General features: G+C 40.6%; 1 protein-coding gene across 2 annotated transcripts; it reads right to left on the reverse strand.

Annotated features, from left to right (window-relative positions):
* Window positions 1-562: 562 nt before the first annotated feature.
* gpr89b.L (G protein-coupled receptor 89B L homeolog) lies at window positions 563-19,417 on the reverse strand. Of its 2 annotated transcripts, none has more exon segments than NM_001093275.1 (15): window positions 563-1,426; window positions 5,902-5,967; window positions 7,356-7,445; window positions 7,782-7,877; window positions 7,981-8,073; window positions 8,176-8,264; window positions 9,512-9,621; window positions 12,384-12,464; window positions 12,568-12,688; window positions 14,029-14,130; window positions 15,782-15,888; window positions 16,928-17,031; window positions 17,109-17,168; window positions 18,108-18,268; window positions 19,315-19,417. In NM_001093275.1, coding segments are annotated over 14 exon segments (1,368 nt in total). In that variant the 5' UTR covers window positions 18,150-18,268; window positions 19,315-19,417; the 3' UTR covers window positions 563-1,219.
* Window positions 19,418-19,439: the final 22 nt, after the last annotated feature.

A 19,439-nucleotide genomic window follows, 5' to 3' on the forward strand; every position in this document is an offset into this window, starting at 1 on the left:
TAGTAAGTGTCCTCTGAATTCCCTGTGGGCAAGGCCTTCTTCTGAAGTACATATGCCACCTGAAGGACTAAGGGTTGCCACCTGGCTGTCATTGGCTTAGAGTTAAATGTCATCAGAAGCTTGAAAAATACCCAAGCATTTATAGGAACATTCATGATCAAACTAACCATGTCCATTATGCAGAAAAAAAAATCTACCCATTAGCCACCTGCACAGAGGGTCCTGTCAAGTGTAACAGGGCCCCAATGAAAAAAAAATACCTTTAAATGCATGGCTACACTCCTGATCCACCCAAACACACCCACTATACCCAAACCCCAACTACAACTTACCCAAACCAACCCACTATTCTGTTTCTTTCAAGACCCAAAAAACATACCTTTAGGTTACGTGGGACTCCTCTACCATTGAGTCTCTGACTACATTACCCCTTGGAGCCCCCTGATGGCAGCCCTGTGTCTATGGTCCTTTTATTTAATGTACTAGTATAGTGCAACCATTGACCCATTGTGTGCGTCAACGAAACACAAGACAACCAGCCAACAAAGTGAATGCCGAAAGATTTGGGCTCCCAGTAAATTTATTGTGAAATGTTGAAATAATTTCCTTTCGGAAGAAACTCAAAGGTACAGAACAAGACAATTTGCGTATTTGATTTGATCCCCTTAAATATAATGCGGTTTGCAGGCTCTAGTTGGAGTGGCAAATAAGCATGACTTATTACTTATAAATATGTTGTCTTTATCCCCCATGCTAGTGCTCAGTAACACACAGCCTGTTCAGTTGCTGATTGAATGCTCCCTTGATGGTGAAAGGGGGGATGTTAAGATATCCACAGCCTCTAGTCTCTTCTGATTCCCAATCCCAACTTTTATTTAACCCCTAGAAAGCAACCCATTAATACCTATTTATAGCTTGATTATGGGAACAGAAAAGAACATGATTGCTGTAGAAATGCCTCTGCTAAACATAGGCTTTGTCTGGAGGCTTTCTTTGAAGGCTTTGTCTCTGAAGGCTTTGCCATTTTTTAGGCTTCGTGGACACTGTGAAATCCCATTGTGGACCAGTTTGTTTCTCATCAGATACCTTTTCATATGCCTCAAGCTGATTAATGGGCTGCTCTGCCTGCTGTATTGATTCTTGATTCCCAGCTACCTGCAAATGTAAACAACCTTCTACAGAAGTCTCTTCCAACTATCCATCTCCATTTGGCCTCGTGCTATAGGGCCATGTGCTTCTCTGGGGCTTGCTTGTGTGCCAGGTACAGGAAGAGGATGCTCGATAAGGCACTGACCAAGAAGATGACATCGAACCAGCGATGATAAAAGTTGAACTGGAGTTCCCCTAAGACCTCTGTAATGATGGTTCGGTATTCGAGTGGCATGCTCATCCGGATCAGAAGAACGGATGACACAAAGTACATACCCTAAATGTAAAGCAAGAAAGAAGGTGAAGGGAAACCCTGAATGAACAGGTCTTAAGCTGATCACATCTAAACGTATGGAGAAGAAACCCAGGAGTCCATAGTATCTTCAGTCATCTCAATCAAATTGAGAAATGCACCATAGTAATTAGCAGGGGTAACCAGAGAAATATTCTGGGATGGCCAGTGCTCCATCTGTACTTTACAACTTCATAATATCAACTTTCCTTGCCAATATTTTATCATGGACTAGTACTTTCAGATTTAGGTTCTTTTTAATTGCACCATCTTTTGAAACATTAATGTTCTGGATCTTTTATAACAGAGGCCTGTGCCTAAAAACATTCCACTGACCTCACCACTGGACACTTGCAACTAAATCCAGTGGTGGAGCTGTCAGGAATCCGCCCTTCTCTCTGTAGTCGATGCATGTGCAGACTGTCCTGCTCATTCTCCGATGTGGGCAAAGTTACATAGTTAAATTAGATTGAAAAAGAACAAAGTCCATCAAGTTCAACCCCTCCAAATGAAAACCCAGCCCCATACACACACCCCTCCATACTTTCACATAAATTCTATATACCCATATCTATACTAACTATACAGTTTAGTATCACAATAGCCTTTGATATTATGTCTGTACAAAAAATCATCCAAGTCCCTCTTATAGTGTCATTAACTGAATCAGCATCACAACATCACCCGGCAGTGCATTCCCCAACCTCACTGTCCTGACTGTGATGAACCCCCTACTCTGTTCCTTTAAATGAAACTTCTTTTCTTCTAGTCTGAAGGGGAGGCCTCTGGTACGTGATTCTCTTTATGGGTAAAAAGGTCCCCTGCTATTTGTCTATAATGTCCTCTAATGTACTTGTAAAGTCTAATCATGTCCCCTCACAAGCGCCTTTTTTCCAGAGAAAACAACCCCAACCTTGTCAGTCTCCCCTCATAATTTAACTCTTCCATCCCTCTAACCAGTTTAGTTGCACTTAGTCTCTGCACTCTCTCCAGCTCATTTATATCCCTCTTAAGGACTGGAGTCCAAAACTGCCCCCATACTCCAGATGAGGCCTCACCAGGGACCTATAAAGAGACATAATTATGTTTTCATCCCTTGAGTTAATGCCCTTTTTTTATACAAGACAGAACTTTATTTGCTTTAGTAGCCACAGAATGACACTGCCCAGAATTAGACAACTTGTTATCTACAAAGACCCCTAGATCCTTCTCATTTAAGGAAACTCCCAACACACTGCCATTTAGTGTATAACTTGCATTTATATTATTTTTGCCAAAGTGCATAACCTGCATTTATCAACGTTGAACCTCATTTTCCAGTTTGCTGCCCAGTTTCCCAGTTTAGACAAATCACTGTGCAAAGTGGCAGCATCCTGCATGGAACCTATAGTTCTGCACAATTTAGTATCATCTGCAAAAATAGAAACAGTACTTTCAATGCCCACCTCCAGGTCATTAGTAAGTTGGGTGTCTGGAGCAGTGCCAGACATAAATACAGCCCTGATGGCTATAGCCAAGGGTTACCATCAGCTCCTGCCAATTACTCATTTGCCTGTGCACCATTCACCATCAGTTTGGACCGATCAACAGATAAGATTACAGTATGATATTTGTAAACTGCCCCTCAAGTTAACAAACGTGACCAGCTTTAGACACTAAGCTAAATACTACAAACTCCGGAAGGTCAGCTCATACAGTCATTTTTAAAAATCTGCTGTGCTCACAACAAACATTCATAATCAACTAATTATATCCATGGGGTCCCTTGGGCCTTTTCCTGGTGTTCTGGATAATGTGGAATGGCAATATTGCATGGATTACAAGCATTCTGTTGCCTTAAGGCCTGTCTCTAGTACTGCTGCTGCATTTCATTTTACTCAATATATACAATTTGAGCAAGGGCTTGAGGTTACACAGAGGGAGAGGGAGTCTGCTGTTAAAGGGCTGCTGTACAAAGCACTTCCATAAAGAAACAAATGGAGTAATGATGGCATTGCAGTTTGCAGCAGCCTTTGACCTGTTATTTCTTTCAAGAACTGATCACATGAACTGATCAGCAAAGCCATATGTAGGGCCTATCTAATCTCATCCACATGAGTGTAAAGTAAGCAGACACTTGATGTATTCTATTATTTAAAAGAGAAATATGGCCTTTGAGAACCAGTATATCCATGGAAAAAGAAGGGATTCAAAGGGCAAAGAGCTGCTGTACAGAGATAACTCTCAGTGGATAAAGGTATTACTGAAGTTTCTCCTGGCTCCTCTCAGTTCAGCTTATAATAATTTCTGGAAGGAAATGGCTATATTGATTAAGGAAATTCCAGTAGACAATTAACAATTAAAAAACTTTGGACAATGAATGGTTGGAAGGAATAGAGAATTTATACTAGAGAAAAGACTGAGCAGTAGCTCTCTATGTCAGGCAGCAGCTGCAAAAGCAAATACAATAATAAGGATAATAAGGGAATAATTATACAATATAATATCTCCCTGGGCAAAGACAACCAGAGCATTGGGAAACTGTATGCAAAGCAGGACATCTATTCTGATAATGCCTCAGCAGCTTTCAGCCAATCACTGTCGCTCTTCACCAGCAATTATTGCCCAAAAAATAGAATAATGGCGCAACCCATTAATATCAGTAAGGAGATCCACGGTGAGTGCCCAGAGTGCCTTAGTGCTGATGGTCTTTGAGGAACCGAGAAATGACAAGGGGCATCTTCTAGAAGAAATGTTTAATTGGAACATGAAAGCCCAATGTCAGTGCAGGACATTCTCTCTGTAGAACTTGGTCCAGGTGGCACAAGGCCATAACTTGCTTTGGAGAGACGAGTATCAGCCAAACGAGTGGGTTATTTATGATAAGGGCATTAGTACTGTGACCTTTTCAAGTCCTGGGAAGGATTTTATTGCATGGGTGTTTAGCAACTCACAGTGTTCACACAGTTCACACACAGTGCCGTCCGGTATGGCTTATGAATCAGTGCTATCATTTCTGGATCAATAACTATGATGACACTTGAGGCTTAAAGGAGAAGGAAAGCTACTGAAGCAGTTTATTGCCAATAGATTAGCCACAATAGTACAAGCTATAACACTATTTATTCTGTAGAATGTTTTACCATACCTGAGTAAACAGCTCTAGACGCTCTCTCTGTTTGTTTAGGATAGCAGCTGCCATATTAGTTTGGTGTAACATCACTTCCTGCCTGAGTCTCTCCCTGCTCTCATAGCTCTGGGCTCAGATTACAGCAGGGAGGGGAAGGGGGAGAGGAGCAAACTGAGCATGCTCAAGCCCTAGCCCTGGAGGTTTAAGCTGAAAACAGGAAGTCTGATACAGAAGCCCATGAGTACACAATAGAAAGAAAGAAATGTGGTGTTTCTTTTGACAGAGGACTCAGAGCAGCATTACTTTGAGGGTTTACTGGTGTATTTATATAGACCTTTCTGATAAAGCTTACTAAATTTTAGCCTTTCCTTCTTCTTTAAACAGGGAAGAGGGTGCATATAATTATAAAGCTTGTTATCCACATATAATAATGTATATAAATTGTGCTGTCTTTAGCAAGAATTAAAGGCATAGCGTCACTTTCCACATTTAGCCGGCAAGTGTCACTCTGCCCTAAGCTGCTCCAATGTAACATTTATTTTCCCTGTACACATTACGGAAGCGAGTGCTGATCTTTAGTTCTCGCTGAGTCAGGAATTGATGGTGGGCAGGCCAGATAGGGAAGGTTGTTATTTCCCCAGCCTATCGGGACATATTACTGCCCTCACCTCAGGCCAGCCATCAACAGAGTGGAAGATTAATTAAAGGTGTGTTTGGAGACCCAAGTTAATCTGAAGGTATAAACTTTTATGATTCAATAAAATGTGTCCACTTTAAAACTTGGCCGGGCCAGGAACTAAACATATAACAATTTAAATATCTCAATATAAACATGTAACAGTATAAATATATCAATGTATAAGTATAAGATTAAAAAAAAAGGAAAAATTGTATTTAAAACATTTTCAGGTAGGTGGTCACTTATTATGAATCACAGTGCTTGACTTTACCAAGCAGGAAAGTACAAATAATAATGAAAATATCACTCATGGACTTGTTCTTCTCTGGAGAGAAACGTCTGAGAAAGTGAGAGCATGCTTTCTACAGCTTTCAGTGCCCGGTCTAATAGCACTGAGGTGAAATAGTGTAGCTATAGCCAGGAGGGCAACCTGTAGTAACAGGAGGGCAACCAGAAGTAACCCCACTGAAGCTCTCAGCACTGTGGCAGCATAAGGCTTTGCAATGTGCCAGAGATACAGGTAACTCTGCTGAGACATAAGGCACAGTAAAAAGATATAAATATGCCGGTGCCACATCCCTATAACACTACAGCTCAATATCCCCCCAAATCTATACATTGGAAGCAGTCATAGAGAAGGGTCGCTAGAAGGCACCAGTCACTAGTACTCACCATAATCTGGGCAAGCAGGAGAACGATCACATTGGATGACTTGCTGCTGGAAATGGCATAGAAAAACTGAAAAGGAAAAAAGAAGAGGAATGTGATTCTCCAGTTACTCATTTAAAGGGATTCTGTCATGATTTTTATGGTGTAGTTTTTATTTCTAAATTACACTGCAAATAATTCACTCTACAATATAAAATTTCATTCCTGAACTAACAAGTGTATTTAGTTGTAATATTGGTGTGTAGGTGCATCTCAGGTCATTTTGCCTGGTCATGTGCTTTCAGAAAGAGCCAGCACTTTAGGATGGAACCAGTGGAGTAACTAGATGCTACTGGGCCCCACAGCAAATTAATTTTATGGCCCCCAACATTTCCAGAGGTTGTCCTGTTTTACCAATATATATTGACATTTCTCATTAATTAGGGCCTCATAGGCCCCCTATACCTCCTGGGCCCCCCTGAAGCCGCAGGGTCTGCTTCCTCTGTAGTTACGCCCCTGGATAGAACTGCTTTCTGGCAGGTTGTTGTTTCTCCTACTCAATGTAACTGAATGTGTCTCAGTGGGACCTGGATTTTACTATTGAGTGTTGTTCTTAGATCTACCAGGCAGCTGTTATCTTGTGTTAGGGAGCTGTTATCTGGTTACCTTCCCATTGTTCTGTTAGGCTGCTAGGGGTAGGGAGGGGTGGCATCACTCCAACTTGCGGTACAGCAGTAAAAAGTAACTGAAGTTTATTAGAGCACAAGTCACATGACTGGGTGCAGCTGGGAAACTGACAATATGTCTAGCCACATGTCAGATTGCGAAATTAAATATAAAAAAATCTGTTTGCTCTTTTGAGAAACAGATTTCAGTGCAGAATTCTGCTGGAGCAGAACTATTGATGCATTTTGGGAAAAAATGACAGCATCCCTTTAATACTTTGTTACAAGACCACATCTTCCAAGTAGTAGGAATAGTGAGTTTCATCTATATAATGTCAACATGTTACAGGGATCATTCCCATCAGTCCTTGTCGCAGCTGGGCTTAAAATCGAAGGTCCCCACTGTTGTAACATACAGATATAGGACCGGTTATCCAAAATGCTCAGGGTTTTCCAGATAATGAATCTTTCTGTAATTTGGGTCTTCATACCTTAAGTCTACTAGAAAATCATGTAAACTTAAATAAACCCAATAGGCTGGTTCTGCTTCCAAAAAGGATTAATTATATCTTAGTTGGGATCAAGTACAAGCTACTGTTTTATTATTATAGAGAAAAGGGAAATCCTTTAAAAAAAATTTGGATTATTTGGATAAAATTGAGTCTATGGGAGACAGCCATTCCGTAATTCTGAGCTTTCCAGATAACGGATCCCATACCTGTATTAATATATTATTTGTAGATATTATTTGAGATTAGCGGTGGCTGGATCTGGGGTGATGTAGAGAACAGTATCCCAGTGGATACGCCGTACCTTGGTGAGTGTGATGAGTAAGCCTCTGATAGAAGTGACAATGATGATTCCAACGAGGATGAAGGAGATATGTTGAGACCAGAATTTAACCTGCACAGAACAAATATATTAAATGAACACCATGATTAACACCATGTATAAATACCTGCAACTGACCCCACCAATTTACTAGGCACAATATATGAATGTGTCACATGGGATCAGTAAATAAATGAATGTAAAGCACACTTGGATACGAGGAATACCTGCTATAAAAAGGTTACCAGAGAATGTAAATCACATGGTTTCAGTGAAGGCAAAACATTGGGATGGAACATAAATTTATTGAGATAGAGAACACATGTCAGTGTAGCAGCCCCCCCCCCCTATATAGCAGCTGTTTTGTAGGACAATAAATATAGACCTCGGGTAGGTGCTTTTACTTACATCAAATTGAATGCCCAGATAGTTCACAGTGATCTCTATCCCTCTCGTCACTGGATCAGTCTTCCCGACCCGATCAAACACAATATTAATCGTTGCCTGGAAAGTAAAACAAAGGTTTTTTTCCCAGTAACCAATGACCAGAAAAGTAGAATCATTCAGGGCAATACAATGAATACAATCAACTAAAGGAGGAATTTACCATAAAGATCTTCCATACGCAGTAAATGGAGAAAAAGTAACCCAGGAAGTTGAAGTATTTGCCTTGGAAGGTTTTAGAGTATTCAATGCGCTCCTGAAATAAAGGAAAAAGGTTGAGCTCATGCATCCAGGGCACTATAACTGGGGAAGATGAGATGAATATCAGGGTCTCCATCGTGTGAGCAATTACTCCCACCTTAGTGGCATGCAGATCAGCCGTCTCCAGGAAAAGCTGCCGACTCAGCTCCTCTAGTGCATCAACTTCCTGCTGAATCTGATAGAGGTCTGGGAGATGGCGGATAGAGTAAAGGAAGAAAGGGTGGCACAGCCAATGGTTTATTACAAATTTTGCTTATTATTTTTGACACATGACTCACTAAAACTTGTGTATTATAATAAAGTACCCCTTGTTGGAAAATATGAGGATATTAGAAGTTACCTCGGAGTTCAATGACCTTCGGCCTCGTGCTTTTATATGGTCATGGAACTGCTCATGACTTATAATATCCTTTTATTTTACAATAGGGGGTACTTTATTCACTATATAATACACATGAGCCATGAATTTCCTGTAAATGATATTCTTATAAATGGTGCTTAGAGACGTCATTGGTTATAATCTGATCTTAGTGATGTCATTTCTATCACATGACTCACTGAAACTTGTGTATTATAATAAAATAAAGCCCAGTTGCAAAATATGAAGATATTATTAGTCACCTAGGAGTTCGGCCTCGTGCTTTTATATAGTTAAAGGGATACTGTCATCGGAAAATATGTTTTTTTCAAAATGCACCAGTTAATAGTGCTACTCCAGCAGAATTCTGCACTGAAATCCATTTCTCAAAAGATCAAACAGATTATTTTATATTCAATTTTGAAATCTGACATGGGGCTAGACATTTTGCCAATTTCCCAGCTGCCCCCAGTCATGTGACTTGTGCCTGCACTTTAGGAGAGAAATGCTTTCTGGCAGGCTGCTGTTTTTCCTTCTCAATGTAACTGAATGTGTCTCAGTGGGACATGGGATTTTACTATTGAGTGTTGTTCTTAGATCTACCAGGCAACTGTTATCTTGTGTTAGGGAGCTGCTATCTGGTTACCTTCCATTGTTCTTTTGTTTGGCTGCTGGGGGGAAAAAGGGAGGGGGGTGATATCACTCTAACTTGCAGTACAACAGTAAAGAGTGATTGAAGTTTATCAGAGCACAAGTCACATGACTTGGGGCAGCTGGGAAATTGACAATATGTCTAGCCCCATGTCAGATTTCAAAATTGAATATAAAAAAATCGGTTTGTTCTTTTGAGAAATGGATTTCAGTGCAGAATTCTGCTGGAGCAGCACTATTAATGGATTCATTTTGGAAAAAAAATGTTTTCCCATGACAGTATCCCTTTAAGGAACTCCTTGGTAACTTATAATATCCTTATATTTTACACTTTAATTTATACTTTATTCACAATATAAAGGTATAAAATGAGCCTCATCTCAGGCCTTGCAGAGGTGAACTAAAGAATGAACATGAAGGATACTTTCACTGACTGGTGCTGATGAGGTGACGCTTTTTATCATTCCCCAGAATCCACTTGGCTTGCTGTGTTCCTCTCCCCTCTGAAACATGTTCCTCCTGACTGCTGCTATTCTGGAGAGAGAGAGAGCAAGTGTCAATGTTTTATTGCAATCTCCAAAGGTACCAAATACATTAATCAGTAAATAATGAAAACATGTCCACCAGAAAGTTGACCATTTTTGCTTATTCTGTCTTTGCAAGATTAAAAAACTTCTGGACTAGTAGCTGTGCCACCTTCATACTGATTTGAAATGTACTGTACCCTTTTGACGGTAGATGGGTATTGATTGAGAGCAGGGACATCCATGTGATGGGCACGGGACTGCAGGGCATGTTATGGAGTTCAGATTGCATTAGGAGTTACAGGCCTGTGTATTGTGCAAACAGGGAAGAGGTGTGCCCAGATAAGGGAATTCTCAGGGACACCTTGTGTATAACACACAGATACCATTTCCAATGTAATCTGCAAGGCTCAGTATCAAAGTCTCTTGGCTATGGCTCCATTTCAATGTTATCGCAGCTACAGAGTCAGAAGGCTCCCCCATCTCCAGTTTGCAGATTAACAGGATAATCAGTGGGCAGAATGTTCATATACATACTAATGAGGCTAATTATATCACCATCTCCCCGATCTCAGCGCCGGGGAAGAATACAAAGTATAAACTATTGGCAGTTGCTACCCTCTGCTGGCAGTGTGTGGGTAATACTTTTGCTAGTCTGGCCATGCTTTTGCCGATTTCCAAAAAGTTTTTTTAAAGGTTACGTTTCTGTCATGAACAGCTCTAAAGACAGAGAGACACTAAGTTTAAGATATTAAAAAAAACATGATTACGATTTAGAACGCTCAAAACATTTGATTTTTCTGAGCTTGTCGAAACATTTGACTTGCCCAGTAGTACGAAAACGCAAAGATGGTTCAGATTGGCTGGCCTGGATTCGAATACAGGATTCAGCCGAACCAAATCAGAATTTGCATATGCAAATTAGTGGTGGGGAGGGAAATTGCGTGACTTTTTGTCACAAAACAAGGAAGTAAAAAATGGTTTCCCCTTCCGATTCGGTTCGGTATTCGGCCGAATCTCTCGCAAAGGATTAGGGGGTTCAGCCGAATCCAAAATAGTGGATTCTGTGCATCCCTACTAAAGTGCCAAAGGCATATCTTATCCCAATAATCAGAGTGCTGCTGTCTTCATTGAATCGTATCATCTTACCCATGCAGAGTGGACCTGGGGCTGCAAAGAGCTTGTAAGGGGGTGGACAGGGTAACCAAGTTTGAATTTGTCATCATATATGTTTGGTTAAAACAAAACCGTTTAATGTGTTAAAGCAGGGATCCCCAACCGTTAGAACCCGTGAGCAACATTCAGAAGTAAAAGGAGTTGGGGAGCAACACTAGAATAAAAATTTTTCTTCGGGTGCCAAATAAGGGATGTGATTGGCCATTTTGTAGCCCCTATGGCTATGTGGATTGTCAAGCTACATTGATACTCTGTTTGGCAGTGCAACTGGTTTTTATACAACCAAAACTTGCCTCCATGCCTGGAATTCAATAATAAGCCCCTGCTTTGAGGCCACTGGGAGCAACATCCAAGAGGTTGGAGAGCAACATGTTACTCACAAGCTACTGGTTGAGGATCACTGTATTAAAGTGTTAAGGTAATGTAAGTTTAACTGTAGTTCAGACCCCAGCCACAAGAGAGGGATAGAGTGCAAATGGTATAAAAAGAGAGGACACACCCAGGGCGGGGTTCTTCTTCTTACTGACATGGGCTGGACAGATACAGGTAAAGAGGGTCTCCTAGTGAGAAGTACTAAATACTTCAGTTAGACAGGGTAAAACTAGTATGGGTAGCTGAGAGCCCAACGAGGAGGTAGTGGCCTAGAGGCTTTGGCTAAGCAAGAGATAGGGCGAAAGTGATAGTTGCATGGCCAGTTGGTACATCCTGAAGCAGGGACAAAGAAATTCCTACCCGGAGTAAAGCAGCAGGGCATTGAAGGAACGCCGGACTGATAGGACCGGGAGGCGGCACATTTGGAAATTTCTATCCAGAGTAGGGCAAAGGGGTGTGAAGCGTATGCCGGACTGATGGGACTGGAAGGTGGTGCAAGGTCCTGGAAAGGGACATGTGCCCATGGTAACTGCAGTGGTGTTTGCACTTGTCAATTAATCTGCCTGAACGGTGAGTCTGCATAAAACAGTGTGCGATAGTCTGGATGTAAGCCTGTAGGTGAATGTGCATGAACTTGTATGTGATAACCTGGTTGTGAATCTTGCTGTTGAAGAATAAACCATTTTTGTTTCCTGTTACTGGACATCAATTGTGCCTTTAAGGGTGTTCCTCTCCGGTATTGTGCTTACAACCTGGGGTTCCATTGTGCAGCACACCCCAACTGAATTTATCTAAATATATAAAATATTTGTTACCTCTATTAGCCCGTCAGTGACCTGCTTTCTATGCCTAGTGCAGTGCTTGGCGCCTTCAAGCCCTTACACTGGGGCTCTTGCACTGCCTCTTTAAGCTCTTTAAGCTCATTGAATCTGAGTTTAAACAGTTTTCTGCTTTTAGGTGATAAGCTATAATGACCCGTTAGTGGATGATGCAATCCAAGGAGAACCCTAAATAGATAGTGCAAGTCCATCAATAAGGCTGGATTCAGCACAAAGCAGTTATTGGGAACAGGTCAGAAATCTGATTTTAATGAAGTAACAGTATCCTTTAAGAGGAGAGGCTTCCTGGAAGCCACAGTGGCATCTGCATCCTTGGATGTAGCACTGGTACATTCATCATCACTTTCATACCTGCTATTCAATATCTTGAGGGGGGACTACCAACCTTTTCTTCTTGCTGACGATCATGTCCATTGTTTGCAGCAGTCGTCTCTCAAGTGCCAAGATATCGGCATCAGTCACATTCCTGCAACGTAAACACATTAACCTTTTGAGCAGAACTGCTAATAAGCAAAATGGCTTTTGAGGTTCTGGTGAACTCCCTGCAGGAAGCAGGCAATAGTACATACCTTAGGAAGTAGGACATGTAGGTGTAGGGGCAATTGACCGCACCAAAACCAGACAACAGGGCCATTAAGGTCACTCCGATGACTCCCACCCTGCTGATCAGCTGCTCTATGGAGAGTATTCCTGCAAGAAAGGAATCTTTTATCTTTAAGCAAATAGGCATCTGTTAACAATGTTATACGGGGTTTTCGTTATCTAACTATGCCAGAGCAATCACAGATAATTGGTTGCCATTGATTATGCCACCCAAGTAAATTCACATCTATGTTTGTAATAGCTCCTTGCAATTTGGTTTCTGTAAAAACACACAACAAAGCAGAGTTGTTGGCACCCCCAGTAATTTTAGTCTTACCTGGTATACCAGACTGGCACTACGCTTCATAAAAGAAATGCACCAGCCTGGGCTACTGATTGATAAGTGCTGCCGTCTTCTTTAGTTCTCCCAGGGATCGCCTGTGCCAATTTTGGGAGGGTACATGTGCAATTATAAATATAATCGACCCCATTCAAATACCCATGTGGTGAAATAAGCTGCTCCACTCTGAACATTTAGCAATTAGGCTCATTGTCACATCACCCTAGGGGCAAGTCAAATCCTGCACTGTAGCTTCTCTTCTATGAAGGCAAAGGATCGCCACACAAAAACTGTTTGTTTGCATAATAAAAGCAGTATCAGAACCAGAGAACGGAATGAGATAAACAGATAATGCTTTCAATAGCAAATACAATTTCAAATTGTATAATTTAAAAAATCTGTTGAACAAATCCTCCAACATTGCCTCTGGACTCAAATACCTATAAAGCCTTTGAAAAAATATTTCTGAATGTATTTTGGAAAGCTGCTTGGAATTAAAGGATAAGTAAACCTTTAAAATAAGTGAATGTAAAATTGATGAGGGGGGGCTATTCTAGGCACTTTTGCAATTTAAATGCATTATTTAATTGTTATCCCAAAATATTAAAGGAAACATGTGCTGTTAATATGAATTAATTTAGTTACAACAGCGCCACCTGCTGGTCATTTTCCCACAAGTCTGACCACCAAGTAGTCAAGGAAGTTGTCAGGAAAAAAAAAAAGAGGCTGTTCTGATGTTCCTCTGCTTAAGCAGAAGAACATCAGAACAGAAAGAAAGAGGCTATTCTGATGTTCTTCTGCTTAAGCAGAAGAACATCAGAGCAGCCTCTTTCTTTCTCCTGACAACTTCCTTGACTACTTGGTGGACAGACTGGTGGAAAACTGACCAGCAGGTGGTGCTGTTATAACAAAAGTCATTCATATTAACAGTACATGTATCCCTTAATATCTTGGAATTAATTTTACATTCACTTATTTTAAAGGTTTATTTAAAATTTTTAATTCTATTATTATGCAAAAAAGTATTTTTGGTTGGAATTTCCCTTTAAATAAAAACATGTTTATAGCACAACAGCGACTCCTGTCAATGTATAGTGGGCAGACGTACCGTGCTTTGGGCTCAGGATGGGAAATGGATCCCCCAGTTTCCAAAAGAAATACATGAATGTCAGCCATATTGTGCAGGAGAAAAGCAGCCGCTGCCGATGCACTGGGAAGATAAAAGCAACAAGACATACAATGAGGTTGGGGCTGTTAAACTTCCAGGCTGTTGTACGACTGCAACTCAGCAACTGCAGGAGGTCAGGGACAGCTGGGCATCCAAAGGCTCCCTCCTGCCATTCACCCTGTTTTATTTCTGCAAGCAGTAAGACTAAGAGGCACATTTACTTTGCTCGAGTGAAGGAATAGAATAAAAAAATATAAACTTTGAATTTCGAATGTTTTTTTTGGCTACGTCGACCATCGACTACGACTTTGAATCGAACGATTCGAATTAAAAATCGTTTGAATATTCGACCATTCGATAATCGAAGTACTGTCTCTTTAAAATAGATATTCAAAGTCGAAGGATTTACATTCGGCGGTTGAATATCGAGGGTTAATTAACCCTCGATATTCAACCATATGTAAATCTGCCCCTAAGTGTGTTACAGTTAGGGATGCACCGAATCCAGGATTCAGTTCAGGATTCGGGCTTTTTCAGCATGATACGGATTCGGCCAAATCCTTGTTCCTGGTCGAACTGAATCCAAATTTGCATATGCAAATTGTGGGCAGGGCGGGATTTCACGTGACTTTTCGTCACAAAACAGGGAAGTAAACCAATTTTTTCTTTCCACAAAGGATTCTATATAATCCAAAATAGTGAATTTGGTGCATCCCTAGTTACAGTACATCTGCATGCACTAGATATATATATAGACTATATCTTTAATGCCGATTGGTTGCATTGGATTACTGAGCTGCATTGTCGAGTTAACTCTTTATGGTACGGTACTTTATAAAATGCAGCAGATTTTATAACAAACATAAATTATGGTTTTATAGATTTTTATTATGGTCTCCATGAACAGTGCACAGTGCTTATTCACAAGTAGGGATGCACTGAATCCACTATTTGGGATTCGGGCAAATCCCTGAATCCTCTGTGAAAGATTAATCTGAATATCAAACCAAATACTAATTTGCATATGCAAATTAGGGGCAGAAAAAGGAAAATGTGGATTTTTACTTCCTTGTTTTGTGAGGAAGTCACTTTATTTCCATTCCCGCCCCTAATTTACATATGCAAATTAGGATTCAGTTTGACCAGGTACAAGGATTCCAAATCCTGGATTCAGTGCATCCCTACTCACAAGCAAGATATTACTGGAACAGTAAAATACAAATGAGAACAGCACAATCACAGGGAAACCAGAGGCTTGAAAAAAACAAGTTAATATGTAAAAATTAACTAGGAACATTTGCAATTTACCTTACACATGTATCTTCATTGAGCAAGTTGTCAATGGCTAACCAAACTAACCAAAAGAAAGCTTGACTTAAATATCAATAGCTTTAAAGGGGATGTTCCCCTTTGAGTTAACTTTTAGTTTGATGTAGAGAGTGATATTCTGAGACAATTTGCAATTGGTTTTCATTTTTTATTATTTGGGGTTTTTGAGTTATTCAGCAGCTCTTCAGTTTGCAAGTTCAGAAATCTGTTGCTAGGGTCCAAATTACTCTAGCAACCATGCACTGATTGAACTAAGAGACTGGAATATGATTAGGAGAGGGATTGAATAGGAAGAGGAGCAATAAAAAGTAGCAATAATAAATGTAGCCTTAAGGAGCATTTGTTTGCATAGGTTTGTACTCACACAGTCGAATATTGCTCACTACAAAGTAGCCAATGTAGAAAGGCACCACAAACACCAGGACCAGTAAGATGACACACAAGTTCAGCTTCCAGTGAAAGTAGCGGGAGCTGAAGGGTGGAAATAGAACATAAATTATAAATACATCCGGTCCCCAGGTGGGCCCGAAAAGTCGGATAAGATGTAAAATCGTGTGAAATAAATAGACACTTATTACAGTGCTGATCTTCTATTCATATATAAAGTTTCGCCCCACATTAGGGCCTTTATCATCCTTGATAAAGGCCCTAATGTGGGCCGAAACGTTGGACACGTGAGTGATGATTTAATAAAAATCTTTTTGATTGAAAATTCTGGAGTGCTGGTCCGCTTTGAAGATTGTATGCCATAATTGGCCAAGCACCCATCTTTGATTGAGAAGGAAGGTGTGCGGGGAGATATATATATATATATATATCTCAACAACAGGAGTCCGCACTCGTAGGTCTTGTGTTACAAAAATAAGTGATGTTTGTTCAACGTTTCGGCTCTTAGATGTGAGCCATCGTCAGGAATATATATAAATTCCTTAATGTAACGAGTAATAACTGACCAGTCTATGAACAACACATGTAATTGCAAACTTCTTGAGATGAACTCTTACCTTTCATCCAAATGAATTAGGGATGCACCGAATACAGGATTCGGCTTTTTTCAGCTGGATTCTGATTCGGCCAAATCCTTCTGCCCGGCCGAACCGAATCCTAATTTTCATATGCAAAATTGAGTTGGGGAGGGAAACCGCGTGACTTTTTGTCACAAAACAAGGAAGTAAAAACTGTTTTCCCCTTCCCACCCCTAATTTGCATATACAAATTAGGATTCGGTTCGATATTCAACCGAATCTTTCTCTAAGGATTTAGGAGTTTTCAGTATTCGGCCGAATCTTTCTCGAAGTATTCAGGGGTTTGGCCGAATCCAAAATAGTGGATTCGGTGCATCCCTAAAATTAATATAAATGTTTGGAGGCTGTTAAAGGGGGCACACACCTAAATCAATGTAATCAATCAACAGGGTTTAACCAGATTGCCAAATGTTTTATAAAGGTTATTTCTAATGGGACCTCCACCCTCAACTCTGAAGGAAGATGGTTTTCAGGACTACACCTACCTGCTGTTTAAAAGTCCCAGAATCTCAAAGATGATAAGTTCAAACATGGTACAGGAGAAGGCAAACGTGACTGAGAATACGACCTGCACAACATACTGACGGACCTGTGGAAGAACCCAAAAGAAATCAGCATTCACCATCCTAAAAGATTCCCAGACCTCACCATCAAATCTGTACTAACCTCATAGTCCTTAAACAGCTGCCGCATGAAAAACAGCCACCCAAAGCCAAAAAACAGCAGCTGCAAAGAAAAAAAAAAAGAGTCTGATTTGGGAGTCAAATAAGTTGTTGTAGCCATTGTAGCCAAGTGGCATCGGGAAAATGGAGTGTCCTTAGCTTTACTGTAGATTCATCTAACACTATAAGAAGGTAATATACATGTACTATATACTATACAGCACAATAGGTTTATTACAATGAAAAGCTTCATCACCAGCTGTAGACTGGGTAAACTTAAAGGAGAACTAAACCCTAAAAATGAATTTGGCTACAAAATGTCATATTTTATATAGTGAACTTATTGCACGAGGCTAAAGTTTCATCTTGTCAATAGCAGCAATGATCCAGGACTTCAAACTTGTCACAGGGGGTCACCATCTTGGAAAGTGTCTGTGACACTCACATGCTCAGTGGGCTCTGATTGGCTGTTGAGAAGCTAAGCTTAGGGCTCGTCACTAATTATCCAGCAGAAAATGAGCATCCCTGGCTATAATATAAGATGATGCTACAGGTTTGCTGATTATTCAATTCTGATGCTAATTGCACTGGTTTCTGTGCTGCCATGTAGTAATTATGTGTATTAATTACTAATCAGCCTTATAGTGTGACATTTCTATTCTATGTGTACTGTATATTGTGAGTGGCTCCCTAAGCTCAGTAAGTGACAGCAGCACAGAGCATGTGCAGTGAATCAGCAGAAAAGAAGATGGGGAGCTACTGGGGCATCTTTGGAGACACAGATCTTTACTGCTAAAGGGCTGTGGTTGCCTTGGGCTGGTACAGAAGCACAAAACATTATTTACAACATTTCTAGCTACTTCTTTAGTTAGTATATATATATATATATATATATATATATATATATATATATATATATATATATATATATATATATATATATATATATATTGCAGTGTTATGGGGAGAGAAGGGAGCTGCCATTGTTTATGTACACACTTACCTGGGAGATAACCATCAATACAGAGTCAGCAAAGAAGCTCATGGTGGCCGATCCCCTTTAATATCTCTGATGATTCTTGAAATACCTTGCTCCTTGGATAGTCAACACTTGGGTCAAATTGGTGCTGGGACATTTGCTGCCATGGTTGCCATTAGTTACTGCTGTTGTGGGGGAAGAACAAGATTTTACATGTTTTTTTTTCATTAGCAATGAGAATATGTGAAATGGGGTGAAGCAAGTGCTAGATCTTTCAGCGAGGCTCTTCTACTTTAATATACCAGAAAAGGCCTAGGAGGAATAGAGGTGCCTGTGGGGGGGGGGGCATTATTAACATGAGTTTATTAAAGGGTGTGTCATGTTTAAAGGGCACCTGTTGGTTAAAAATGTTATCCCCAACCAAAGGTAAGGGCTAATAGAGCCTGCATTCCCGGTGGGGATAACAGTAGTTTTTTTTTAAAAAAAAAGAATTCCCCTCGCCAGCGCTAGGCTACCCACACCAGGAGGGATCTTCCAGTTTGAGCAGCCATGTTGTGTCACTCGCATGCGCAGTTTATAACTTTTGCATAATTTGTCTTCTTCTGACTCTTTCCAGCTTTTATATAGGGGGTCACTGACCCCATCTAAAAAACAAATGCTCCGTAAGGCTACAGGTTTATTGTTATTACTCCTCTTTCTATTCAGGCCTCTCCTATTCATATTCCAGTCTCTTATTCAAATCAATGCATGGTTGCTAGGGGGATTTGGAACCTAGTAACAAGAAATTGCAAACTGGAGAGCTGCTGAATAAAAAGCTAAATAACTCAAAAACCACAAATAATAAAAAATGAAAACCAATTGCAAATTGTCTCAGAATATCCCTCTCTACATCATACTAACAGTTAATTTAAAGGTGAACAACCCCTTTAATAATATCTTATGCCTAAAGTTTAGAGGGGCCTAAAATAATTATTTTGTCTTGAAGTGTTCCCACAATTGCCACTTTTTTTGGGACCTAAAATAATGTTGCTGTGGGGTCCAGTCATTTTCCACATAAACCACTGCATTAAGCATTGTCCCTTCTTTTATTTCCCGGCATCCCCTGCAGCCAAAATCCTCTCACACACTCACTGTGAGTCCTCCACTTGGTTCTTAATCTGGTCCCAACCCCTCCGCACACTATTGGCCTCTATCCCTCCCTGTAGCCCTCACTCCCCAGCAGTGCCAGTACCTGTGGCCCCGCAGCCCTAGAGCCCTGTCAGCCGACAGCAGCGCGCATTTCCTGGGACAGATCATCTGCAACCTGATTGGCTCCTGCAGCTGACCCGTCATCCTCTCCGCGCATTGCAGGTTGGT

This window comes from Xenopus laevis, chromosome 2L (assembly GCF_017654675.1).
Source record: "Xenopus laevis strain J_2021 chromosome 2L, Xenopus_laevis_v10.1, whole genome shotgun sequence".
In the NCBI taxonomy this organism is placed as follows: Eukaryota; Metazoa; Chordata; class Amphibia; order Anura; family Pipidae; genus Xenopus; species Xenopus laevis.

What these genes read in the sequence shown, in the direction of transcription:
- gpr89b.L (XM_018245123.2), bottom strand. Translation starts at nt 18,149, where the DNA reads ATGAGCTTCTTTGCTGACTCTGTATTGATGGTTATCTCCCAG. An exon ending in AGCTGTTTAAGGACTATGAG is followed by an intron (nt 17,032 to 17,108) that starts GTTAGTACAGAT and finishes GTTCTTCCACAG; the next exon opens with GTCCGTCAGTATGTTGTGCA. An exon ending in TACATGTCCTACTTCCTAAG is followed by an intron (nt 12,465 to 12,567) that starts GTATGTACTATT and finishes TTTACGTTGCAG; the next exon opens with GAATGTGACTGATGCCGATA.